The sequence below is a fragment of the Oncorhynchus mykiss genome, chromosome 4 (assembly GCF_057628025.1).
Source record: "Oncorhynchus mykiss isolate SJ-2025 chromosome 4, ASM5762802v1, whole genome shotgun sequence".
Lineage (NCBI taxonomy): Eukaryota > Metazoa > Chordata > Actinopteri > Salmoniformes > Salmonidae > Oncorhynchus > Oncorhynchus mykiss.
The window spans coordinates 45,459,400-45,485,963 of record NC_143025.1 but is presented as its reverse complement, the minus strand read 5'-3'; the positions used below and the strand labels follow the sequence as shown (position 1 = coordinate 45,485,963).

Genomic DNA, 26,564 nt, shown 5'->3' with positions numbered 1-26,564 from the left:
GTCCCTTGAGAGCGCAAGACGGAGAGCGCTGGAGCCAGAGGGGGAGGGAGGAGAAGGGGGATCCAGAGCTGGAGGAACCGAAGGTGGAGAGAGGAGACCACTCCTCTCCCATCGGTCCATTCTCTCCATCATCTAGTCCATCGCGGATCCTATCCGATGGAGGACGGTGGTATGGTTCCTCCATCGATGGGAGGGGGTTGGCAGCTGCTCTCCCTGACTCCATTCTTTAATGGTGCGGGATTCTGTAACGCCAGGGGTGTAGTGGAGGAAGAAGTCAGGCGAAGGAAGCAGAGAGTTCTGGGTAGCTCTACTTTATTTGCACCACAACGGTGAAACGACGCCAACCCAAACAAATGCCCCAAACACAGGGAACTTAAACAGTCCAGCAAAATACAAAATACACGGACAGCCGTGTACAACATGTACACTGAAAACAATCCCGCACAACCAGCAGGCGGGCCGGCTGGTAAATAAAGCCCAACCAATTATCCTAAACTAAACACAGGTGCAACTAATAAACAGAAAAGGGGGGAAAGGGATCAGTGGCAGCTAGTAGGCCGGTGACGAGGACCGCCGAGCGCCACCCGAACAGGAGGGGGAGCCACCTTTGGTAGGAGTCGTGAGAGTAGCATGATTATTCACAATAGTAAGTCATCTGCAAAAAGGATCAAAGCTAAATTAGGTTCAGGGATAGCTGAAATACAATCAAGGTCAATCATATAAAGATCATGTAAAAAAGCCTGTTCACTGAAACTTTTTAAGGTCCTCTTTGTGATGACACAAGTCTTAGTTCTGTATTCTCACATATCTCACATAAGGAGCTAACAAGGAAAGCATCCTCTGGGGGCATGGTTTCCTGCCTGTTTTTCTTATCCTGAGATTGAACACATACAGCAATCATGATAACAGCTGAAAACTCTCTCGGGGGTAGAAAGTTTGGCATTTGTCTATCAAGTATTTCAAGACGGATGAGCAATGGGTAGAGACTTCCATTGCGCTAGAGTTAGGACAACATTTACTGTTGATGAAGAGGCATACACCTCCCCCTGTCAATTTTCCTGAATCCAATGTCCTGTCCACTCGGTGAATGGAGAATCCATCGAGTTGGATTGCCATGGGGGCAAGGCCAAGTGTTTTTGGGACGGACAAGGCCCCTGACTGTGTTTTGATAGAGCCATAATATTTTGACTGCTGAGTGACAGAGGGACAAGTTAGTGTGGTTTTTAAGGTAATGTTTTTGTTCTTAGATGTCATTTGTACAGATTTAATGTCAAAAGTATTTTCATTGTATTACCTTTTGTTAAAGTCATGTAGTTTTATACATTTGAATGTCAGACAGCGTAATCTATTTGTTATCATAGTAAATATAGTTTTTTTTCCTTAAATATTAAATATAATTTTAAAATGTACATTCAGTGAAATGTTGCTGATACACCAACACCAAATGTGAAAAGAGATATAGTTCTTTACATTGATTTATGAAATTGACAAACTGTCTTTCCCTTCAATTGATTGTGATGACAACAAAACAATATTGGTCTAAGCTATTGTATTTGGTGTAGATGCAGTGCAATGGAAATGGTATACTGAACAGTCATAGCAAGTTGGATGTGTTTACAATATAACTCCTCTGTCAAGCTGAAGGTGTTTTTGGCACTGACATATTTTTTTTTAAATAGTTTTTTTAAATTTCATAATTCACCATGAAAAGTGATGTCCATGAAATGTCTCTTATTAGAGGGCTCTTTTTGCAAATGAAAAATGTGGAAAAATGTATCAGAGACCATCTTTGAATGCACAGTTGGATTTATTACAATTTGAGTGGTCAATAATGTTGTAGGTTACATCTCAGTGATGTGAAATTACATATTTTCTGTTATAAAAGTTACAGTATCTGCTCCACCACAGCACTACATGCACTGCTCAGAGCAGCGACAGGCCACATGGGCTTCTGCCTTCTCCATCAGGTCCACACTCTTCTCATAGATGCTGCTCAGACCTTCAGAGCGGTTCAGGTTGGAATCTGTAATAGGAAAGAAAGTAAGAAATTAGGAACTGCAGATCAGTATTTATTGGATACATCAGAACAGTATGGTGTCTTCAGTAAAACAGTTGTCCATTATAGACTCACCGACGGGCAGGCAGTGGAAACCGATGGTGATGGGGGTGGTCCTCACTGGGAGGCATCCAGGCAGACAGCGCAGCACAGGCTCAACAGAGTAGCATTTGGACTCCCTGTCATCAACAATCACCTGCTTCTCCAGCTTCACAGACTCGAGCTTCATGAGACATTCTGACATAGAGAGGTACAGCAATAATATGTTAACTAAGTGAACTGACATTTGTAATGCAGCATAAGCGGTGGGTTAAGACTTACCAGACCCATCACGGCAGCTATCAGAAGGAAGCACCCAGGAATGGGCAAAGCTGACTGAGCTCTTGGTCAGGCGGCCACTGGGTGTACGGTACTCCTGTCTGTGTTCGCCATCAGCCTTTCCACAGAGTCCACAGGTCTGTCCCTTCATCCAGTCCACAACTTTAATCTGAGTGCCAAAATCACACAACAACTTAGAACAACTGTAGCTTATCTATTAGTACCCTTCAAACAAGTAATACGCTATTCATAAATTTAATGATACAGTATTATTGATATCATGACATAAGATTCCAATCACCTTCCATGAGTACTTATCAAAGTAGACTTTTTGGAGACCATGGCTTGGGGCATAGAGAGACACACCTTCACCCTTCTGTTTGATCTTGATAGAACCTTAGGCATGAAAATAAACAATGTTGTAGTTTATGGATGAGGCCATTTTCTATTATCTTATTACTGCAGTACATTAGATTATTCTAGTTATTATGATGTTGATAAATAAGGTTGAAGGAGCATGAGAAACCTGAGGGGTCCTCGTATGGGAGGTTGTCTTTGGAAATTTCCATTCCATTGACCTTCACTATCACATCATTGTCCTCAGGGTACAGGTCAACATCACTGGAAGTGTCAAAGATAACATTTCATACATTGTTATTGATGGAACTAAGAAATATATTTGTGTCAAAAGCAATTGTTTTCTAAAACAATACTCACATGTCAGAGATTTTCACATTGATGTGGTTTTGTTCAGATCCGTGATCCTTCTTCAGCAGAACCATGAATTTGAGCTCTATGGTGCAATCCTGAGCCAAAACTTGGTAGCAGGAGAGAGGCATGTTGATCTTGTACTTCCTGTTGTTAAATGTTGTCAATGTGTCTCTGACCATGCTACATTTAACTGGAAAACAATAGTGTTAATTTATACCTTCCTTGCCTTTTTTAACGTTGTACTGTGACATTGTTTTGTTTTTTAGTTTTTTTATTGTTTCTGCTTACCTGCGTTGACTTCAGAAAACAAGTAGTGGATTTTGTTAACAATGTTGTCATCAAAGGGAGAAAGATCAGTCATAGACTCAAATGGCAGAGAACAGGGGAGGTTCACACCCAGTTTATACAGTGTCATCTGTGATTTAGATACACAAATCAGAAACAGTCAACCAAGAGAAGTCTGGAGAAATAAAACAGCAGAAAATGCTATTGTGGGAAAAACAATGTTCCTCACCTTGGGTGTTTTCAGAATGACATCCAGGGTCCTTTCAGATGTGGCAACCACAGTGAATTGAATCTGTTTCTCACTATTTTTGTCTTTTTGCATTGGAACCAAGTCAGCCAGGTAATATGGGATGTACCCAGGGATGAATTCAGACACGCTAGAAGAGAAAAGGTTACACAAATCAGAAGTTGTTCTTGATTTGTTCTGTAACATTATTCAGCTATCACTAGTAAATAACAAATGAGTAACCGTACATCCTAACATAGCGCCAAACAGCCTTGGGAACCTTGGGGAGTTTGTCCCAAGACAACCTCAGACGAACTGCAGGGCTTGGACCAACAAGACCAGTCTCAGCAGTGATAAAGGTGTTATAATCCTTGCACTCTGCCCCCCAAGCAATCTTGGCCTAATTAGGAGAACAAAATAAAGTGTACATTTTTTTAGTATACATTAGTTGTTATTGCTACCCACGGTACAAGCTAAACATTAAAAAAATGATCAGAAAACTTATATTGTAGCACCATTTTACAAGATATTTGATCTTACAGTGATTTTGTGTTTGCTGAGCAGAACACCATCAGCACACAGTTTCCAGGTGTCGTTCTCATCAAGGGCAGCCATAATGATCTGCAGTCTGGAAGTAGCTTTGTTCAAGTAAGCAGTAACCTGGTATCCCTCTATCTTATGGTCAGCTCTCACTAAACGGAAGAGGATGATCACCATAGGGGCAAGTTTATTGCCAAGGAATTTGTCCTGAGAAGAGAAACACATTTTAAATCTTAATTCATCTCTGCGCTCTCTCCCAATGGCACACAATGAAAGAGATGATAATCTTGACTCAAGTTATGATGGTGAAGTGTCACCTGCTTGTAGATGGCATGGAAGCTAGAGGCACTGCTCTTGCTTCTGGAGATGACATTGGAGGTGGCTTGAGAGTCCTGCAAACAAACAGCAAAACCCAGGGTATTTACGGAAAAACTTTTATACAAACATTTATTTTTGTCAACCATACCGTAGATGAAAATTCCTCAATATTGTACCTTGTGATTCTTTTTGAATTTGCGGTCGTTGGGGTTGTAAGGCTGGTCTGGGCCGTCAGGCTATTTGGGTAAAAATATTAATACATTTAATAAATTCTCTTCACATTTTTAACATCTATGTATGTTTGCAACAAGTCTGTGCCTTGTTTGTCAACTCCATAAATATCTGACTCAAAGAGTTTGGTGACAAACAGTAGCCTTACCTTGGAGATGCGAGAGCTGGAGGAGCTGGAAGAGCTGCTGCTCTCTGATTTTCTGGATCTAGAGCGGGAACTACTAGAGCGAGAGCTGCTGGAACTAGAGCTGCTGGAACTAGAGGAAGCTCTGGTGCCGTTCTTCAGATCAGGCAGCAGAATTTTCTTGAGCTTCAACAGTACAGTTTTTCCCTCGGGAGCTTCCTCCTCTTCGTTCATGGTGATGACTTTGATAATCTTTTCTGCAGCCTTGGGTCCAACTTGCACTTCAAACTCCAGCCTCTCGATGGCGGGTTCAGATGCTGCTAAAAATGGAATGCATTACAAATAGCTAAACAAATTGTTGCAAGTATATGCTGAACTTGGCTTATTACCAAATGAATGCTTACATGGTTTCACAGAAATAAGGACTGAATGCTTTCCAATCATGTTGTAGAAAAGAGTGTTTCTGATGAAGGCAGCACTCTCTGAGGTAAATTCAAAGCATGCTTTGACTCCAAGCCTTTCGACACAGATTGTCTCCTCAAGATGGACTACAATTGCCTTAATGATGGGCTTGAAGTTGGATGGCAAATCAGAATAGATGATCTCAGAAGATCTTGACTGAAAAAATGATATAAATTCACAAAATGTATCAAATGTCTGGGGTCTGTGGTTAATCATTTCTGATTGGCAATGCTTATGTGGATTTAGTTTTGAACAAGTATTTCATACAAACTCACCAAACTTCCAGCAAAAGAGGCAGCAGAGTCTGCAATCATAGATGTGAACTTATCCCTGGACTGCTGTGTGCTTCTTGCTACTCCTTGGGCAGGAATCAAGGGAGTTATTCTCTCGGCTGGGACATCCTCCACATTTCTTGCCACAGCAAAGGTCTCAATGCTGTTTGAAGGAACATAGATCTCAAGAAAACTGTACGTCGGCAGCCGTGTTAAAAAAATATGAACTTAATTTAAACAGCTATTACATCCTCTTTTCTGACCAAGAAAAAGATTGCCCTTACTGTGCGGCAGCAATATGCTCAGGAGGGGAAACAGGGAAAGCTTCAAACTTGAAGTTGCCATTAGCGATGTCAAGCTGTGCTGCAAATTTTGCAGGGACAATTGTGCGGACCTTAGCTCTTGCCATAATAGCAGCCTGGATGAATGCAGTGTTCACTCCCATCACAGCAAATGTATGCATGACAATGCTACAGGAAGAGGAGACATTTGTTAAATTTACCAAGATTTGTGGTATTAATGATGTCATCAGAAAATATTGGTCTTATACCTACCTTGGTCTAACTTCGGCGTGTAGCTCAATGTTTGTTTTCAATAGCTGGGCAGCATGGAAGGTTTCAGGCAGAGCAGGTGTCAGAGTGGCACGGACTAAGAACATAAAGATAAAAGCACATTCATATGGGAGATCAGAGATCTAGCGAAGAACTACTAATTACTAAGCAAGAACTATTATGATATAGTTACCATTGACGTATGCTTTAGCGACAGCAGCAGTGTAGTAACTGAGCTCCATGGGCAAACCAACAGCGGTGGGGAAGATGCGACGCACCTCTGCAGCCAGCAGGGGCTTAACATACTGGAAAGTTGCTCCAGCCAACAGTGCCTTCAAGGCATTTTTTCCCAAAGCGTGTGCAGAAGGACTGTTGGCAAGCTGTGGGATACTATTAGGTTTAGCTGTTTTGTCCCTCAACTGTGAATGTTTTATGAATACTTTTGGAGACTATTAAGTTATATCATCTGTTGTACCTGAAGTGCCTGATCGATGATGGACTTGTCGATGTTGGCAAAGGCAATTTCCTGTCCAAAGAACTTCACATATATGGAGGCTAGGGGCTTTCTTGTGCATAGGGACCTCCAGTCAGACAGCTGTGGATAGATGAGTAAAGCAAGCCTGATTGATGAATTTCATTTTAAAAATCCACAGGGATTGAAGCAATTTAAGATAAATGTGTAACGTAGTGATTGTTGATACTTACAGCCTTAATGACACGCCTCATCTTCGTGATCCTGTCAGCATTTTCAGGAGCTGGGGGTAATTTCAGAAGAGCCTCCTGGATTCCCTCAGTTCTCACTCCAACCTAAGGGGCAAACATTAAGCTTGGACAGTTTAAAAGTGTTTTAAATGTTCTCAATCATTATCATTTCAAGGAACTTTGAAAAAAAATGCCTTTACCTCAAGAACATCAGCAGCTGCTCCAGCAAAGTAGGTGCGAGCTTTGGCCACGACAGTTCTGGGGAAAAGGGTGGCAGCATCGTTGATGTAGAAAGCACTGGCAGCAGCACCAATCCTCAGGGGATCTTTAAAATGGGGAAAAATGACTGTTAATGATTGACTTTGTTGATGTTTAGTGAATGACGCTAATGGGCCAGTCGTTGCAAGCCAAGGAAGATAAGAGGAGGACCTTACTGGAATAGGCATCCAGGTGGATGGCTTGACTGAAGTGGCAGCTCAATCTTCTAAATTTGGTGCTGAGCATCTTGACAGCAACATTGCAGGCAGCAGCACTAAAATGAAGGAATAGTAACTATGTTATTAAATCTGATTCCATAGATATTGAGAGAGATGTAATGACATGTAAAGGTGAAAGAGTGCTCTTACACTGAGGCAAAGTCAGGGGCGGTGCTCCTGGTCAGGGACTTCATGTGAGAGTAGGTGAAGCTAGCCACCTGCAGATTTTTCTCTGTTTTCAGAATGCTAGCTAAAATAATCACCAGGCCCATTGGGGGCTTTGTCTCAAACAGAACAATGCAGGCAAGCATGCGGAGCTCTGGGTGGAGAGCCTTGTCCATGAACAACTGCACAGCAACTTCCTGGACCTATTTCACAACAATAATGCAGACATTTGAATGGACTTCGCCAATGAGAATGATGATGTTGTCATTTGCAATTTAATGGAGGGACTGTACTCGCCATTCTAGGCTCCCTCTTAGCAATGTTCCTCAGGGCCAAGACTGCATCAGCCTGGACTCTCAGGGGCAGAGCAGCAGCTGCAGTTCCAAACACGGGCAGGAGCTTTGTGATTGGTTTAATGCTAGCAGGATGGCCAGCATTACCCAGAGCTTTAAGAACCATGGAGAGTTCCTCAAATTTGCTATTAGCAACAGCCTGAACAGCAAGTTCATGGATGGGCTGTGGGAAGACATGTACAGTAGATATGTTTGAATAACCTCAATCAGTAGATCATCATATACATGAGATGACATCTACCTCTTTGAAGAGTATCCCAATAGCACTGACTTTGCTGATAAATATTTTTTTGAGGGAAAATATACTTGATACGATTGTGATATGTTGCTATCTCACCTAGCTATCGTAAGAGCATCTATCTGTTAAGTGACTCAAATGTAAATGATTATAGGAAAATACATCCAGTTTACCTTCACAAGTTCAGCGGGGCAGTTGGGATATTCAACACAGTATTTGGAAACCATGGTGCCATAACCAAGCATGGCGAGCTCACGTAGAACTGGGTGTGTCTGAATCTTGTGGTTGAAAGCCAGGCTCTGGTGGTGAAAAAGGTATTGTTTTGAGTCATCTTTATATAATTTCTTTCAAAATATTGAGGAGATAGGACAGTGTAGAAGGAGTAAAGTGGGACCAGGATTCGCAACCAGACGGTTGCGAGCACATATGTGACCAGCTTCAAAAAGCTAGACTAGACTAGACCACCTCATGCTACAATTTTTTGTAATCTTAATGAGGAAATCTATAAGAATGCTTAAACATCATTTAAAGGTTTACTTACTTCAACAAGCTTGACAGTCTCCAGATCAGCAGCCACCATATGCACAGCGGCAACCAGAGCCTGAGCAGCCTCAAAAATAGTGATGTCACCAGCCAAAAACTTCTCCTTGATGAATCTCACAGCCACTGATCTTCCGATGGAGGGGACAGCATCCAGGATCCAGTGTCTGAAAAAAAAGGTTTTCTGTCATTGTGTCTTTGTTTGAGCAATTGAGCAATATTTTTTTTTTACCTGTAAGCTGGTTTGGCCTTGAACTCAGCCCAGATGGCATTAATAGTCTCAGAGCTTGCCACGCGCAGGAGCTGAATAAACTGCAGAAACTTAAGAGGAGCATCTTCATGGACCGGTGCCGTGTTGTATGTGACCAGATGATTCAGGATCTTCACAGCCTAAACAATTATAATGAAGTGCTTGTATTAAACCTTTGTTATCTTTGGCTTTACATATTGTCAGGCTATTGTATCAAATAATAGATAGAGTCATTGAGTCACTGTACCTGAGCACGTGCGTTGCTGATCTTAAGGAGCTGAATGGGCATCTGGAGAATCTCAGTGGCAAACTCATACCGGATGGATCCACGGTGAACATAGTTATTATCGGGGACAACAATTGGATCCTTCTTGATCTCAACGAAAGTCAACATTTGTCTGTGAAAGGTAGTTCATGGGAAACTTTTAAACCTATAAGCTTAATAAAATGAAAATGTTTTCCTTTTGTACCACAAATCAGTCAACATACTTTGCTTCCATTTGGGCAGCTCCTGACATCTCATTGAATGGTGTGAACTGATGGAGCTCAGTAACAGTGGCCTCCAAGATCAGAGCACCATTGGCAGCGGGCTTCATGAGGTAGTTGTAAGTGGCAGCTCCCATCAGGGCCTCCCCTCTCTTTTTAGACAAAACACAGAGTTGTATTGTTATGGGAAGTGTTTCTGGTTATGTTTTTCCAACCCCCAAAATAGATATTTATGCTCATACCTGCCGGCACTCTACACACTTCTCTGTGTAAGCCAGACCAAAGTCCTTCATGATTCTCTGCTGGCAGTTATTGAGATCCTTGCTCTTGGTCAAATGGATGCGCTCTGCCTTGGCATCTTCCCTGATCACATAGTGGGTCTTGCACACTCCCTGAGCTCCAGCCTAACACAAAAGAGAGCATGAGTGAGGAACTCAAACATTGCTTACTGAAACATGTTTTGCATCTACATATGAACATATACAAGTTTTACCTCCTGCAACTCATAGACGTTTTGTGTCTTCTTGATGTTGAGCTGAAGAATGTTCAAGATACCTCTATGGACATTCAGCACTGTTTCAAAGACAGCAGTGGGGGCAAATACCTTACCCACAACACCCTTGGCATACTCAAACTTGATGGGAATCGAGAACTGAGCAGCCAGGGCTGAAGTGAGTTTTGCAGCTGGGACGAAAGGATCTTTGGGCCACACACCACTGTACTCAAAGATCTCAGGGTTCACAAGCTACAAGAAGATATCAATTGATGTATTAGTCAATGTAATGGACATCACATTAAGATATTGTTTGTGTCGGAACTTCGTATATATTAAATACCTTCAGCAAGTAGGTATTCTCTGCAACTGCACTGATAAGAACTTTGCTGATTACTTTTACTCCAGCTCTAGCCAGACCCTCCTCAGGCAGACCACCCAGGAGCAGTGCCTCATACTTGTACACATAGGTCTTACTGGCAGCAAAATCAGGGGCTGTAATAACAATCAAAACATATTTGATGATCAACTGATCTGAGAACTGGTTTTACTTAATTTATTCAACTAGAAAAAAATGCAGAAGTGAAACTACCTAATAAACATAAGTAAAAATCCATAAAAATAATATGTACTTACCAAAGTTAACAGATTGACTCGCTACAAGATAAAACAAAAATAATTGTCACAATATGTTACTGAATGTTTTTCAAAAAATGTCATAGATACAGATTTGTACATTTCAATATTTACATAACTTAATTATATTTACATGAAGTTAGTTATAATATCTGCACTAGAATAAGACAGAAAAACTGTACTTACCCACAAGGGCTAGAGTCAGTGCAAGTACTACTGCTCTCATGACCAGTGTGATGTGAGGAACAACAGTCCCAGTCCGCCTTTTAAAGAAATGCTCTATCGACAAAAACAATCGTAACAAAATATATAATTAACTAATGTTACATAAGTTGAGATCAGTATGTGCTAACAATAAAGCCTGTTGAGTTGGTTATCACTAGTTCTGAGGTGGCCACATAAAGGTTAGGTTAACCTGCCCCACTGCCATTTAGCCCTTCACAGATCAATGTCCATCTAAGTCAGTTCTTTAATGAAAATTATCTGGAGAATCACGTGTTGTTTTATCCAACAAGGTATGTGTACTACAAACTTAATTTTTCTTTAAATATTACATTAGTTATTTTTCTCTATTTATCTGATAGACTTCATCCAATTTGTTGAGTAGAGTGTTGGAGGCTATTTTGTAAATGACATCGCCGAAGTTGAGGATCGGTAGGATGGTCAGTTTTATGTGGGTGTGTTTGGCAGCATGAGTGAAGGATGCTTTGTTGCGAAATAGGAAGCCGATTCTAGATTTAATTTTGGATTGGAGATGTTTAATGTGAGTCTGGAAGGAGAGTTTACAGTCTAACCAGACACCTAGGTATTTGTAATTGTCCACATATTCTAAGTCAGAACCTTCCAGAGTAGTGATGCTGTGCAGGCAGCGATCGGTTGAAAAGCATGCATTTGGTTTAACTTGCATTTAAGAGCAGTTGGAGGCCACGGAAGGAGAGTTGTATGGAATTGAAGCTTGTCTGGAGGTTAGTTAACACAGTGTCCAAAGAAGGGCCAAAGGTATACAGAATGGTGTCGTCTGTGTAGAGGTGGATCAAAGAATCACCAGCAGCAAGACCGACATCACTGATGTATACAGAGAAGAGAGTCGGCCCTAGAATTGAACCCTGTGGCACCCCCATAGAGACTGCCAGAGGTCCGGACAACAAGCCCTCCGATTTGACACACTGAACTCTATCAGAGAAGTAGTTGGTGAACCAAGCAAGGCAATCATTTGAGAAACCAAGGCTGTTGAGTCTGCTAATAAGAATGTTGTGATTGACAGAGTCGAAAGCCTTAGCCAGGTCGATGAATACGGCTGCACAGTAATGTCTCTTATCAATGGCGGTTATGATATCGTTTAGGATCATGAGCGTGCCTGAGGTGCACCCATGACCAGCTCTGAAACCAGATTGCATAGCGGAGTGGGGATGCTTTAATAGTGTTATGCCCTGTCCTAAACCCTGATTGGTTTACATTCAAAATACATATATCTGGAAAAAAAGGAGCAAAGTTGTACATTTGCCAAGAATTCTAGAATCTTAGCTAGACAAGGAAGCCTTGAAAAGGGGAGATAATTATTAAGATCACTACTATCCCCGCCCCTATGGAGTGGTAGCACAAGAGCTGATTTCCATACTTTTGGAATACTGTCTTTCTTGATCATGTTTAATAAAACAGGAAGAAGATCTCTTTAGGGATTTGACAGTTTTCCAAAATGATACACAATGATTCCTCAGTTGCTTAAAAGCTTGCCAGTCCGGGCCTAAGCCTCTGTTCCTGGCCTTGGCCCAAGCATCATCTCTATTATCCCTATTATGAATGACTTCTATAATAATAATAATAATTTTGGAATGTACCAGGCATTCAATCTACCTTTAACCCTTTTTTTTACTGTAGCTGTAACGCCTGGGGTCATTTGGAGAACACACACTTCTCAGCCTTGACGTATAGGTCATGCTCCAGCAGTCTACCAAGCACCTTGCGTACCAGAGACACATGCGCGGCGCGGGTGGCGGAATAGATCGGAATATCATCGATATAGACAACCACGCCCTGCCCGTGCAGGTCCCTGAGAATCTTGTCTACAAAGGATTGAAAGACGGCTGGAGCATTCTAAAACCCAAACGGCATGACAAGGTACTCATAGTGGCCCGATGTGGTACTAAACGCTGTTTTCCACTCATCTCCATCCCGAATACGCACCAGACTATACGTGCTCCTGAGATCCAGTTTTGTGTAAAACTGTGCTCTGTGAAATGATTCCACCGCCGTAGCGATGAGAGGTAGTGGGTAATTAAACCCCACTGTGATGACATTTAGACCTCTATAATCAATGCACGGACGGAAACCTCCCTCCTTTTTCTTCACAAAAAAAGACGGGTGACATATGTCTCCATAGCCAACGTCTCCATCTGGGACAATGGGTACACGTGACTCTTGGGAAGCGCAGTGTTTACCTGGAGATTTATCGCACAATTCCCCTGTCAATGAGGTGGTAATTTAGTCGCTCTCTTCTTATTGAAAGCGATTGCCAAATCGGCATATTCAGGGGGGATGCGCACCGTGGAACCCTGGTCTGGACTCTCCACCGACGTGGCACCGATGGAAACCTTCCAGAACACTTCTCTGACCACCCCTGGAGAACCCCTTGTCTCCACGAAATCTTAGGATAGTGACTAGCCAGCCAGGGAATCCCCAGCACCACTGGAAACGCAGGCGAATCGATAATGAACAGACTAATTTGCTCCCTATGATTCCCCTGCGTCACCATGTCCAGTGGAACCGTGGCCTCCCTGACCAACCCTGACCCTAACGGCCGGCTGTCTAGGGAGTGCACGGGGAAGGGAGAATCTATCGGCACGAGCGGAACACCCAGCTTGATGGCGAGTCCGCGATCCATAAAGTTCCCAGCTGCACCTGAATTGACTAGCGCCTTATTCTAGGAAGACGGGGGAAAAATCAAGGAATAAAATCAAGACAAACATGTGACCAACAGGGGGTTCTGGGTGAGTTTGGTGCTGACTCACCTGGGGTGACCGAGAAGCGTTCCGCCTGCCCTCTCGACTCCCAGATGGGCCTCCTCTTCCAGTACCACACGGCACGGCACCCCTAACTCCATAGGAATGGAAGCGGTGGCGCTGGGTGGTAGAACGAACAGGACCCTCTCCGAACGCCCGCAGGCAGCGAGCAGATTGTCCAGCCGGATAGACATGTCGATGAGTTCATCAATGGAGAGAGTGTTGTCCTGACACGCTAGCTCCCTGCGGACGTCCTCCCGGAGACTACACCGGTAGTGGTCTATCAGGGCCCTGTCGTTCCACCCAGGCCCAGCGGCCAAGGTCCGGAACTCCAACGCGTAATCCTGTGCACTCCTCTTCTCCTGCCTAAGGTGGAACAGTCGCTAACCCGCCGGGTGAATTCCGGGTAGTGCTCCTTCACCGAGTCTGGGCCATTCCAGACCGCGTTCACCCACTCCAGAGCACGACCCGCCAGGCAGGAGATGAGGACACTCACCCTCTCCGCTCCCAAGGGAGTGGGCCTCACGGTCGCCAGGTACAGTTCCAGTTGAAGCAGAAACCCCTGACACCCCGCCGCCGCTCCATCATAGTCCCTCGAGAGCGCAAGACGGAGAGCGCTATAGCCAGAGGGGGAGGGAGGAGAAGGGGGATCCAGAGCTGGAGGAACCGAAGGTGGAGAGAGGAGACCACTCCTCTCCCATCGGTCCATTCTCTCCATCATCTAGTCCATCGCGGATCCTATCCGATGGAGGACGGTGGTATGGTGGAGGACACGTTCCTCCATCGATGGGAGGGGGTTGGCAGCTGCTCTCCCTGACTCCATTCTTTAATGGTGCGGGATTCTGTAACGCCAGGGGTGTAGTGGAGGAAGAAGTCAGGCGAAGGAAGCAGAGAGTTCTGGGTAGCTCTACTTTATTTGCACCACAACGGTGAAACGACGCCAACCCAAACAAATGCCCCAAACACAGGGAACTTAAACAGTCCAGCAAAATACAAAATACACGGACAGCCGTGTACAACATGTACACTGAAAACAATCCCGCACAACCAGCAGGCGGGCCGGCTGGTAAATAAAGCCCAACCAATTATCCTAAACTAAACACAGGTGCAACTAATAAACAGAAAAGGGGGAAAAGGGATCAGTGGCAGCTAGTAGGCCGGTGACGACGACCGCCGAGCGCCACCCGAACAGGAGGGGGAGCCACCTTTGGTAGGAGTCGTGAGAGTAGCATGATTATTCACAATAGTAAGTCATCTGCAAAAAGGATCAAAGCTAAATTAGGTTCAGGGATAGCTGAAATACAATCAAGGTCAATCATATAAAGATCATGTAAAAAAGCCTGTTCACTGAAACTTTTTAAGGTCCTCTTTGTGATGACACAAGTCTTAGTTCTGTATTCTCACATCTCTCACATAAGGAGCTAACAAGGAAAGCATCCTCTGGGGGCATGGTTTCCTGCCTGTTTTTCTTATCCTGAGATTGAACACATACAGCAATCATGATAACAGCTGAAAACTCTCTCGGGGGTAGAAAGTTTGGCATTTGTCTATCAAGTATTCCAAGACGGATGCGCAATGGGTAGAGACTTCCATTGCGCTAGAGTTAGGACAACATTTACTGTTGATGAAGAGGCATACACCTCCCCCTGTCATTTTTCCTGAATCCAATGTCCTGTCCACTCGGTGAATTGAGAATCCATCGAGTTGGATTGCCATGGGGGCAAGGCCAAGTGTTTTTGGGACGGACAAGGCCCCTGACTGTGTTTTGATAGAGCCATAATATTTTGACTGCTGAGTGACAGAGGGACAAGTTAGTGTGGTTTTTAAGGTAATGTTTTTGTTCTTAGATGTCATTTGTACAGATTTCATGTCAAAAGTATTTTCATTGTATTACCTTTTGTTAAAGTCATGTAGTTTTATACATTTGAATGTCAGACAGCGTAATGTATTTGTTATCATAGTAAATATAGTTTTTTTTCCTTAAATATGAAATATCATTTTAAAATGTACATTCAGTGAAATGTTGCTGATACACCAACACCAAATGTGAAAAGAGATATAGTTCTTTACATTGATTTATGAAATTGACAAACTGTCTTTCCCTTCAAGTGATTGTGATGACAACAAAACAATATTGGTCTAAGCTATTGTATTTGGTGTAGATGCAGTGCAATGGAAATGGTATACTGAACAGTCATAGCAAGTTGGATGTGTTTACAATATAACTCCTCTGTCAAGCTGAAGGTGTTTTTGGCACTGACATATTTTTTTTTAAATAGTTTTTTTAAATTTCATAATTCACCATGAAAAGTGATGTCCATTAAATGTCTCTTATTAGAGGGCTCTTTTTGCAAATGAAAAATGTGGAAAAATGTATCAGAGACCATCTTTGAATGCACAGTTGGATTTATTACAATTTGAGTGGTCAATAATGTTGTAGGTTTCATCTCAGTGATGTGAAATTACATATTTTCTGTTATAAAAGTTACAGTATCTGCTCCACCACAGCACTACATGCACTGCTCAGAGCAGCGACAGGCCACATGGGCTTCTGCCTTCTCCATCAGGTCCACACTCTTCTCATAGATGCTGCTCAGACCTTCAGAGCGGTTCAGGTTGGAATCTGTAATAGGAAAGAAAGTAAGAAATTAGGAACTGCAGATCAGTATTTATTGGATACATCAGAACAGTGTGGTGTCTTCAGTAAAACAGTTGTCCATTATAGACTCACCGACGGGCAGGCAGTGGAAACCGATGGTGATGGGGGTGGTCCTCACTGGGAGGCATCCAGGCAGACAGCGCAGCACAGGCTCAACAGAGTAGCATTTGGACTCCCTGTCATCAACAATCACCTGCTTCTCCAGCTTCACAGACTCGAGCTTCATGAGACATTCTGACATAGAGAGGTACAGTAATAATATGTTAACTAAGTGAACTGACATTTGTAATGCAGCATAAGCGGTAGGCTAAGATTTACCAGACGCATCACGGCAGCTATCAGAAGGAAGCACCCAGGAATGGGCAAAGCTGACTGAGCTCTTGGTCAGGCGGCCACTGGGTGTACGGTACTCCTGTCTGTGTTCGCCATCAGCCTTTCCACAGAGTCCACAGGTCTGTCCCTTCATCCAGTCCACAACTTTAATCTGAGTGCCAAAATCACACAACAACTTAGAACAACTGTAGCTTATCTATTAGTACCCTTCAAACAAGTAATACGCTATTCATACATTTAATGATACAGTATTATTGATATCATGACATAAGATTCCAATCACCTTCCATGAGTACTTATCAAAGTAGACTTTTTGGAGACCATGGCTTGGGGCATAGAGAGACACACCTTCACCCTTCTGTTTGATCTTGATAGAACCTTAGGCAAGAAAATAAACAATGTTGTAGTTTATGGATGAGGCCATTTTCTATTATCTTATTACTGCAGTACATTAGATTATTCTAGTTATTGTGATGTTGATAAATAAGGTTGAAGGAGCATGAGAAACCTGAGGGGTCCTCGTATGGGAGGTTGTCTTTGGAAATGTCCATTCCATTGACCTTCACTATCACATCATTGTCCTCAGGGTACAGGTCAACATCACTGGAAGTGTCAAAGATAACATTTCATACATTGTTATTGATGGAACTAAGAAATATATTTGTGTCAAAAGCAATTGTTTTCTAAAACAATACTCACATGTCAGAGATTTTCACATTGATGTGGTTTTGTTCAGATCCGTGATCCTTCTTCAGCAGAACCATGAATTTGAGCTCTATGGTGCAATCCTGAGCCAAAACTTGGTAGCAGGAGAGAGGCATGTTGATCTTGTACTTCCTGTTGTTAAATGTTGTCAATGTGTCTCTGACCATGCTACATTTAACTGGAAAACAATAGTGTTAATTTATACCTTCCTTGCCTTTTTTAACGTTGTACTGTGACATTGTTTTGTTTTTTAGTTTTTTTTATTGTTTCTGCTTACCTGCGTTGACTTCAGAAAACAAGTAGTGGATTTTGTTAACAATGTTGTCATCAAAGGGAGAAAGATCAGTCATAGACTCAAATGGCAGAGAACAGGGGAGGTTCACACCCAGTTTATACAGTGTCATCTGTGATTTAGATACACAAATCAGAAACAGTCAACCAAGAGAAGTCTGGAGAAATAAAACAGCAGAAAATGCTATTGTGGGAAAAACAATGTTCCTCACCTTGGGTGTTTTCAGAATGACATCCAGGGTCCTTTCAGATGTGGCAACCACAGTGAATTGAATCTGTTTCTCACTATTTTTGTCTTTTTGCATTGGAACCAAGTCAGCCAGGTAATATGGGATGTACCCAGGGATGAATTCAGACACGCTAGAAGAGAAAAGGTTACACAAATCAGAAGTTGTTCTTGATTTGTTCTGTAACATTATTCAGCTATCACTAGTAAATAACAAATGAGTAACCGTACATCCTAACATAGCGCCAAACAGCCTTGGGAACCTTGGGGAGTTTGTCCCAAGACAACCTCAGACGAACTGCAGGGCTTGGACCAACAAGACCAGTCTCAGCAGTGATAAAGGTGTTATAATCCTTGCACTCTGCCCCCCAAGCAATCTTGGCCTAATTAGGAGAACAAAATAAAGTGTACATTTTTTTAGTATACATTAGTTGTTATTGCTACCCACGGTACAAGCTAAACATTAAAAAAATGATCAGAAAACTTATATTGTAGCACCATTTTACAAGATATTTGATCTTACAGTGACTTTGTGTTTGCTGAGCAGAACACCATCAGCACACAGTTTCCAGTTGTCGTTCTCATCAAGGGCAGCCATAATGATCTGCAGTCTGGAAGTAGCTTTGTTCAAGTAAGCAGTAACCTGGTATCCCTCTATCTTATGGTCAGCTCTCACTAAACGGAAGAGGATGATCACCATAGGGGCAAGTTTATTGCCAAGGAATTTGTCCTGAGAAGAGAAACACATTTTAAATCTTAATTCATCTCTGCGCTCTCTCCCAATGGCACACAATGAAAGAGATGATAATCTTGACTCAAGTTATGATGGTGAAGTGTCACCTGCTTGTAGATGGCATGGAAGCTAGAGGCACTGCTCTTGCTTCTGGAGATGACATTGGAGGTGGATTGAGAGTCCTGCAAACAAACAGCAAAACCCAGGGTATTTACGGAAAAACTTTTATACAAACATGTATTTTTGTCAACCATATCGTAGATGAAAATTCCTCAATATTGTACCTTGTGATTCTTTTTGAATTTGCGGTCGTTGGGGTTGTAAGGCTGGTCTGGGCCGTCAGGCTATTTGGGTAGAAATACCAATACATTTAATAAATTCTCTTCACATTTTTAATGTGTGTATGTTTAATCCATGTATGTTTGCAACAAGTCTGTGCCTTGTTTGTCAACTCCATAAATATCTGACTCAAAGAGTTTTGTGACAAACAGTAGCCTTACCTTGGAGATGCGAGAGCTGGAGGAGCTGGAAGAGCTGCTGCTCTCTGATTTTCTGGATCTAGAGCGGGAACTACTAGAGCGAGAGCTGCTGGAACTAGAGGAAGCTCTGGTGCCGTTCTTCAGATCAGGCAGCAGAATTTTCTTGAGCTTCAACAGTACAGTTTTTCCCTCGGGAGCTTCCTCCTCTTCGTTCATGGTGATGACTTTGATAATCTTTTCTGCAGCCTTGGGTCCAACTTGCACTTCAAACTCCAGCCTCTCGATGGCGGGTTCAGATGCTGCTAAAAATGGAATGCATTACAAATAGCTAAACAAATTGTTGCAAGTATATGCTGAACTTGGCTTATTACCAAATGAATGCTTACATGGTTTCACAGAAATAAGGACTGAATGCTTTCCAATCATGTTGTAGAAAAGAGTGTTTCTGATGAAGGCAGCACTCTCTGAGGTAAATTCAAAGCATGCTTTGACTCCAAGCCTTTCGACACAGATTGTCTCCTCAAGATGGACTACAATTGCCTTAATGATGGGCTTGAAGTTGGATGGCAAATCAGAATAGAGGATCTCGGAAGATCTTGACTGAAAAAATGATATAAATTCACAAAATGTATCAAATGTCTGGGGTCTGTGGTTAATCATTTCTGATTGGCAATGCTTATGTGGATTTAGTTTTGAACAAGTATTTCATACAAACTCACCAAACTTCCAGCAAAAGAGGCAGCAGAGTCTGCAATCATAGATGTGAACTTATCCCTGGACTGCTGTGTGCTTCTTGCTACTCCTTGGGCAGGAATCAAGGGAGTTATTCTCTCGGCTTGGACATCCTCCACATTTCTTGCCACAGCAAAGGTCTCAATGCTGTTTGAAGGAACATAGATCTCAAGAAAACTGTAGGTCGGCAGCCGTGTTAAAAAAATATGAACTTAATTTAAACAGCTATTACATCCTCTTTTCTGACCAAGAAAAAGATTGCCCTTACTGTGCGGCAGCAATATGCTCAGGAGGGGAAACAGGGAAAGCTTCAAACTTGAAGTTGCCATTAGCGATGTCAAGCTGTGCTGCAAATTTTGCAGGGACAATTGTGCGGACCTTAGCTCTTGCCATAATAGCAGCCTGGATGAATGCAGTGTTCACTCCCATCACAGCAAATGTATGCATGACAATGCTACAGGAAGAGGAGACATTGTAAAATTTACCAAGATTTGTGGTATTAATGATGTCATCAGAAAATATTGGTCTTATACCTACCTTGGTCTAACTTCGGCGTGTAGCTCAATGTTTGTTTTCAATAGCTGGGCAGCATGGAAGGTTTCAGGCAGAGCAGGTGTCAGAGTGGCACGGACTAAGAACATAAAGATAAAAGCACATTTTGGGAGATCAGAGATCTAGCGAAGAACTACTAATTACTAAGCAAGAACTATTATGATATAGTTACCATTGACGTATGCTTTAGCGACAGCAGCAGTGTAGTAACTGAGCTCCATGGGCAAACCAACAGCGGTGGGGAAGATGCGACGCACCTCTGCAGCCAGCAGGGGCTTAACATACTGGAAAGTTGCTCCAGCCAACAGTGCCTTCAAGGCATTTCTTCCCAAAGCGTGTGCAGAAGGACTGTTGGCAAGCTGTGGGATATTATTAGGTTTAGCTGTTTTGTCCCTCAACTGTGAATGTTTTATGAATACTTTTGGAGACTATTAAGTTATATCATCTGTTGTACCTGAAGTGCCTGATCGATGATGGACTTGTCGATGTTGGCAAAGGCAATTTCCTGTCCAAAGAACTTCACATATATGGAGGCTAGGGGCTTGCTTGTGGCTAGGGACCTCCAGTCAGACAGCTGTGGATAGATGAGTAAAGCAAACCTGATTGATCAATTTCATTTAAAAAATCCACAGGGATTGAAGCAATTTAAGATAAATGTGTAACGTAGTGGTCGTTGATACTTACAGCCTTAATGACACGCCTCATCTTGGTGATCCTGTCAGCATTTTCAGGAGCTGGGGGTAATTTCAGAAGAGCCTCCTGGATTCCCTCAGTTCTCATTCCAACCTAAGGGGCAAACATTAAGCTTGGACAGTTTAAAAGTGTTTTAAATGTTCTCAATCATTATCATTTCAAGGTACTTTGAAAAAACGCCTTTACCTCAAGAACATCAGCAGCTGCTCCAGCAAAGTAGGTGCGAGCTTTGGCCACGACAGTTCTGGGGAAAAGGGTGGCAGCATCGTTGATGTAGAAAGCACTGGCAGCAGCACCAATCCTCAGGGGATCTTTAAGATGGGGAAAAATGACTGTTAATGAATGACTTTGTTGATGTTTAGTGAATGATGCTAATGGAACAGTCGTTGCAAGCCAAGGAAGATAAGAGGAGGACCTTACTGGAATAGGCATCCAGGTGGATGGCTTGACTGAAGTGGCAGCTCAATCTTCTAAATTTGTTGCTGAGCATCTTGACAGCAACATTGCAGGCAGCAGCACTAAAATGAAGGAATAGCAACTATGTTATTAAATCTGATTCCATAGATATTGAGAGAGATGTAATGACATGTAAAGGTGAAAGAGTGCTCTTACACTGAGGCAAAGTCAGGGGCGGTGCTCCTGGTCAGGGACATCATGTGAGAGTAGGTGAAGCTAGCCACCTGCATATTTTTCTCTGTTTTCAGAATGCTAGCTAAAGTAATCACCAGGCCCATTGGGGGCTTTGTCTCAAACAGAACAATGCAGGCAAGCATGCGGAGCTCTGGGTGGAGAGCCTTGTCCATGAACAACTGCACAGCAACTTCCTGGACCTATTTCACAACAATAATGCAGAGATTTGAATGGACTTCGCCAATGAGAATCATGATGTTGTCATTTGCAATTTAATGGAGGGACTGTACTCACCATTCTAGGCTCCCTCTTAGCAATGTTCCTCAGGGCCAAAACTGCATCAGCCTGGACTCTCAGGGGCAGAGCAGCAGCTGCAGTTCCAAACACGGGCAGGAGCTTTGTGATTGGTTTAATGCTAGCAGGATGGCCAGCATTACCCAGAGCTTTAAGAACCATGGAGAGTTCCTCAAATTTGCTATTAGCAACAGCCCGAACAGCAAGTTCGTGGATGGGCTGTGGGAAGACATGTACAGTAGATATGTTTGAATAACCTCAATCAGTAGATCATCATATACATGAGATGACATCTACCTCTTTGAAGAGTATCCCAATAGCACTGATTTTGCTGATAAATCTTTTTTTGAGGGAAAATATACTTGATACGATTGTGATATGTTGCTATCTCACCTAGCTATCGTAAGAGCATCTATCTGTTAAGTGACTCAAATGTAAATGATTATAGGAAAATACATCCAGTTTACCTTCACAAGTTCAGCGGGGCAGTTGGGATGTTCAACACAGTATTTGGAAACCATGGTACCATAACCAAGCATGGTGAGCTCACGTAGAACTGGGTGTGTCTGAATCTTGTGGTTGAAAGCCAGGCTCTGGTGGTGAAAAATTTATTGTTTTGAGTCATCTTTATATAATTTCTTACAAAATATTGAAGAGATAGGACAGTGTAGAAGGAGTAAAGTGGGTCCAGGATTCTCAACCAGACGGCCGCGAGCACATATGTGACCAGCTTCAAAAAGCTAAGCGTATGTCGCACATCACTACTTCACAGGAGATGCATTTGCAGTTTATTCTTTCAGAAATGCCTCCTGGAACATGTGAACTGTCATGTGCCTTCATAACAAACTTGTATGCCATCTGTAAATATGAATACAATTGTTAAATTAGGAGCCTAGTTGGTTTAGCCATGGAAAAATACCTTCCCGCTAGCCATGATTGGCTGAGATAATGAATGGGCTAATGAATGGGCTGGACATGCCGAGAGATGAGTTTGTGTTGGTCTGCTATGTAGCACGCTTCTGTCTATAACATGAGCTGCTCGGTATATGTCAATAATCCTTGCTACAGTGGCTTTTTTGAAAGATATAATGCTAGCCATGGAGATCTGCAAATGTGTTGCTACTGCGCTCAACAACATTGTTGCCCAGAATTTATTAGGTGCTATCGACAAAGATTAGTGGGAAAAAGTTGTGATGGACTACTTTCTGCACACGATCAGTGTGAACCGAAGTGACTTGACACAACAACGGGCCCAACAAGCTGTAGCTTGCTACAAACCAAACAGAAAAGACACACTGCCATGAAATGTTCATCCATGTATACTGGTAAGAGTGTAGCTACATTCTCAGATATTACAAGTTTCAAATTTAGTCAGAAAGTCATTTTCATTGCAAGTTCAAGCGTACTGTTAGCTAGCAAGCAAATGTTAGCTTGCTGGCTTGCTAGCTAACGGCACGTGTATGATCTCTGTAGTAATATTATTTGTATCTCAGAAAGCCACTTGTAATTGCTGATTATGGCCATCGATTGTATTTCATGAACATGTGTACATGTCCAGTTAATAGTAACCATCCACTTAGCTACATGTGGCTGGGGGTGGTTATATCATTTATGTCACATGACCCATCAGTTTTGGACAAGTGTCTGGGTAAGCATAATGTATAATTATCAAATAATTATAAAATATTTTTATCCGGACACTTTCAAAGTCAGATTAGGATATAGGCCAAGGACTAGATAACGTGCATTTTTAACTGGAGTTTTCCCTATTTTAGGCTACTACTTTCACCACTTTTAGTCTTGAAATCTTTGGTTGTTTACTACACTACCTTACTCACTCTGTTTAGCTCATGGTCTCACATGTGAGTCCTTAACGAGATGGGTGGGGCTAGGGCTTTAGAGGGTGTGAACGATGCCGAATAGGTTTAAACGCAGAAGCTCTCCAGTAGGTGTAGGAAAAAATTCAAGGGACATTTTCTCAAAAGTGAGGTTACAAGTTGACCAACTTTCAAAGCAGAATTACTTTCGCATTGTTCCTCAACTGTGGTGTATGATATACCGTTTTGTAGATCTGGGTCCCTACTTTAAATTTAAAAAACACCAAATGTTGCTACCTAAAACTGAATCGAGGCTCTGGGTCACATATGTGTTGAAGGTAATGGTGTTAACCACTAGACCACCTCATGCTACAATTTTTAGTCATCTTAATGAGGAAATCTATAAGAATGCTTAAACATCATTTAAAGGTTTACTTACTTCAACAAGCTTGACAGTCTCCAGATCAGCAGCCACCATATGCACAGCGGCAACCAGAGCCTGAGCAGCCTCAAAAATAGTGATGTCACCAGCCAAAAACTTCTCCTTGATGAATCTCACAGCCACTGAACTTCCGATAGAGGGGACAGCATCCAGGATCCAGTGTCTGAAAAAAAGGTTTTCTGTCATTGTGTCTTTGTTTGGGCAATTGAGCAATAATTGTTTTTACCTGTAAGCTGGTTTGGCCTTGAACTCAGCCCAGATGGCATTAATAGTCTCAGAGCTTGCCATGCGCAGGAGCTGAATAAACTTCAGAAACTTAAGAGGAGCATCTTCATGGACCGGTGCCGTGTTGTATGTGACCAGATGATTCAGGATCTTCACAGCCTAAACAATTATAATGAAGTGCTTGTATTAAACCTTTGTTATCTTTGGCTTTACATATTGTCAGGCTATTGTATCAAATAATAGATAGAGTCATTGAGTCACTGTACCTGAGCACGTGCGTTGCTGATCTTAAGGAGCTGAATGGGCATCTGGAGAATCTCAGTGGCAAACTCATACCGGATGGATCCACGGTGAACATAGTTATTATCGGGGACAATAATTGGATCCTTCTTGATCTCAACGAAAGTCAACATTTGTCTGTGAAAGGTAGTTCATGGGAAACTTTTAAACCTATAAGCTTAATAAAATGAAAATGTTTTCCTTTTGTACCACAAATCAGTCAACATACTTTGCTTCCATTTGGGCAGCTCCTGACATCTCATTGAATGGTGTGAACTGATGGAGCTCAGTAACAGTGGCCACCAAGATCAGAGCACCATTGTCAGCGGGCTTCATGAGGTAGTTGTAAGTGGCAGCTCCCATCAGGGCCTCCCCTCTCTGTTTAGACAAAACACAGAGTTGTATTGTCATGTGAAGTGTTTCTGGTTATGTTTTTCCAACCCCCAAAATAGATACTTATGCTCATACCTGCCGGCACTCTACACACTTCTCTGTGTAAGCCAGACCAAAGTCCTTCATGATTCTCTGCTGACAGTTATTGAGATCCTTGCTCTTGGTCAAATGGATGCGCTCTGCCTTGGCATCTTCCCTGATCACATAGTGGGTCTTGCACACTCCCTGAGCTCCAGCCTAACACAAAAGAGAGCATAAGTGAGGAACTCAAACATTGCTTACTGAAACATGTTTTGCATCTACATATGAACATATATACAAGTTTTACCTCCTGCAACTCATAGACGTTTTGTGTCTTCTTGATGTTGAGCTGAAGAATGTTCAGGATACCTCTATGGACATTCAGCACTGTTTCAGAGACAGCAGTGGGGGCAAATACCTTACCCACAACACCCTTGGCATACTCAAACTTGATGGGAATCGAGAACTGAGCAGCCAGGGCTGAAGTGAGTTTTGCAGCTGGGACGAAAGGATCTTTGGGCCACACACCACTGTACTCAAAGATCTCAGGGTTCACAAGCTACAAGAAGATATCAATTGATGTATTAGTCAATGTAATGGACATCACATTAAGATATTGTTTGTGTGGGAACTTCGTGTATATTAAATACCTTCAGCAAGTAGGTATTCTCTGCAACTGCACTGATAAGAACTTTGCTGATTACTTTTACTCCAGCTCTAGCCAGACCCTCCTCAGGCAGACCACCCAGGAGCAGTGCCTCATACTTGTACACATAGGTCTTACTGGCAGCAAAATCAGGGGCTGTAATAACAATCAAAACATATTTGATGATCAACTGATCTGAGAACTGGTTTTACTTAATTTATTCAACTAGAAAAAAATGCAGAAGTGAAACTACCTAATAAACATAAGTAAAAATCCATACAAATAATATGTACTTACCAAAGTTAACAGATTGACTCGCTACAAGATAAAACAAAAATAATTGTCACAATATGTTACTGAATGTTTTTCAAAAAATGTCATAGATACAGAATTGTACATTTCAATATTTACATAACTTAATTATATTTACATGAAGTTAGTTATAATATCTGCACTAGAATAAGACAGAAAAACTGTACTTACCCACAAGGGCTAGAGTCAGTGCAAGTACTACTGCTCTCATGGCCAGTGTGATGTGAGGAACAACAGTCCCAGTCCGCCTTTTAAAGAAATGCTCTATCGACAAAAACAATCGTAACAAAATATATAATTAACTAATGTTACATAAGTTGAGATCAGTATGTGCTAATAATAAAGCCTGTTGAGTTGGTTATCACTAGTTCTGAGGTGGCCACATACAGGTTAGGTTAAACTGCCCCACTGCCATTTAGCCCTTCACAGATCAATGTCCATCTAAGTCCATCTAAGTCAGTTCTTTACTACAAACTTCATTTTTCTTTAAATATTACATTAGTTATTTTTCTCTATGTATCTGATAGACTGCATCCAATTTGTTGAGTAGAGTGTTGGAGGCTATTTTGTAAATAACATCGCCGAAGTTGAGGATCGGTAGGATGGTCAGTTTTACGTGGGTGTGTTTGGCAGCATGAGTGAAGGATGCTTTGTTGCGAAATAGGAAGCC

General features: G+C 42.3%; 2 protein-coding genes across 4 annotated transcripts; both read right to left on the bottom strand.

Annotated features, from left to right (window-relative positions):
* Window positions 1-1,788: 1,788 nt before the first annotated feature.
* On the bottom strand, window positions 1,789-10,664 carry LOC110521009 (vitellogenin). 2 transcript variants are annotated; one of them, XM_036969084.2, is made up of 34 exons: window positions 10,620-10,664; window positions 10,434-10,454; window positions 10,141-10,292; window positions 9,798-10,049; window positions 9,547-9,708; window positions 9,308-9,456; window positions 9,066-9,216; window positions 8,801-8,958; window positions 8,570-8,735; window positions 8,202-8,327; window positions 7,735-7,953; window positions 7,423-7,640; window positions 7,231-7,328; window positions 6,997-7,121; window positions 6,800-6,901; window positions 6,570-6,689; window positions 6,288-6,474; window positions 6,098-6,191; window positions 5,828-6,013; window positions 5,547-5,706; window positions 5,214-5,427; window positions 4,834-5,129; window positions 4,631-4,690; window positions 4,454-4,528; window positions 4,137-4,343; window positions 3,845-3,996; window positions 3,600-3,747; window positions 3,374-3,500; window positions 3,092-3,275; window positions 2,901-2,995; window positions 2,676-2,770; window positions 2,378-2,543; window positions 2,132-2,293; window positions 1,789-2,023 (listed from the first exon to the last, which is right to left on the bottom strand). In XM_036969084.2, the coding sequence occupies exons 1-34, from the start codon at window positions 10,657-10,659 to the stop codon at window positions 1,911-1,913; spliced, it is 4,980 nt and encodes a 1,659-aa protein (XP_036824979.2). In that variant the 5' UTR covers window positions 10,660-10,664; the 3' UTR covers window positions 1,789-1,910. The 2 variants fall into 2 exon arrangements, with proteins under 2 accessions (XP_036824979.2, XP_090089572.1); XM_090233446.1 differs by having other exon boundaries at window positions 4,834-5,126.
* A 5,150-nt stretch (window positions 10,665-15,814) lies between these two features.
* Window positions 15,815-26,142, bottom strand: LOC110521008 (vitellogenin-like). 2 transcript variants are annotated; one of them, XM_036969190.2, is made up of 34 exons: window positions 26,066-26,142; window positions 25,880-25,900; window positions 25,587-25,738; window positions 25,244-25,495; window positions 24,991-25,152; window positions 24,752-24,900; window positions 24,510-24,660; window positions 24,245-24,402; window positions 24,016-24,181; window positions 22,227-22,352; window positions 21,760-21,978; window positions 21,448-21,665; window positions 21,256-21,353; window positions 21,022-21,146; window positions 20,827-20,928; window positions 20,597-20,716; window positions 20,315-20,501; window positions 20,128-20,221; window positions 19,859-20,044; window positions 19,578-19,737; window positions 19,245-19,458; window positions 18,880-19,160; window positions 18,664-18,723; window positions 18,487-18,561; window positions 18,170-18,376; window positions 17,878-18,029; window positions 17,633-17,780; window positions 17,407-17,533; window positions 17,124-17,307; window positions 16,933-17,027; window positions 16,708-16,802; window positions 16,410-16,575; window positions 16,164-16,325; window positions 15,815-16,055 (listed from the first exon to the last, which is right to left on the bottom strand). In XM_036969190.2, exons 1-34 carry the CDS (start codon window positions 26,103-26,105, stop codon window positions 15,943-15,945), a joined length of 4,965 nt encoding a protein of 1,654 aa, XP_036825085.2. In that variant the 5' UTR covers window positions 26,106-26,142; the 3' UTR covers window positions 15,815-15,942. The 2 variants fall into 2 exon arrangements, with proteins under 2 accessions (XP_036825085.2, XP_090089571.1); XM_090233445.1 differs by having other exon boundaries at window positions 18,880-19,157.
* Window positions 26,143-26,564: the final 422 nt, after the last annotated feature.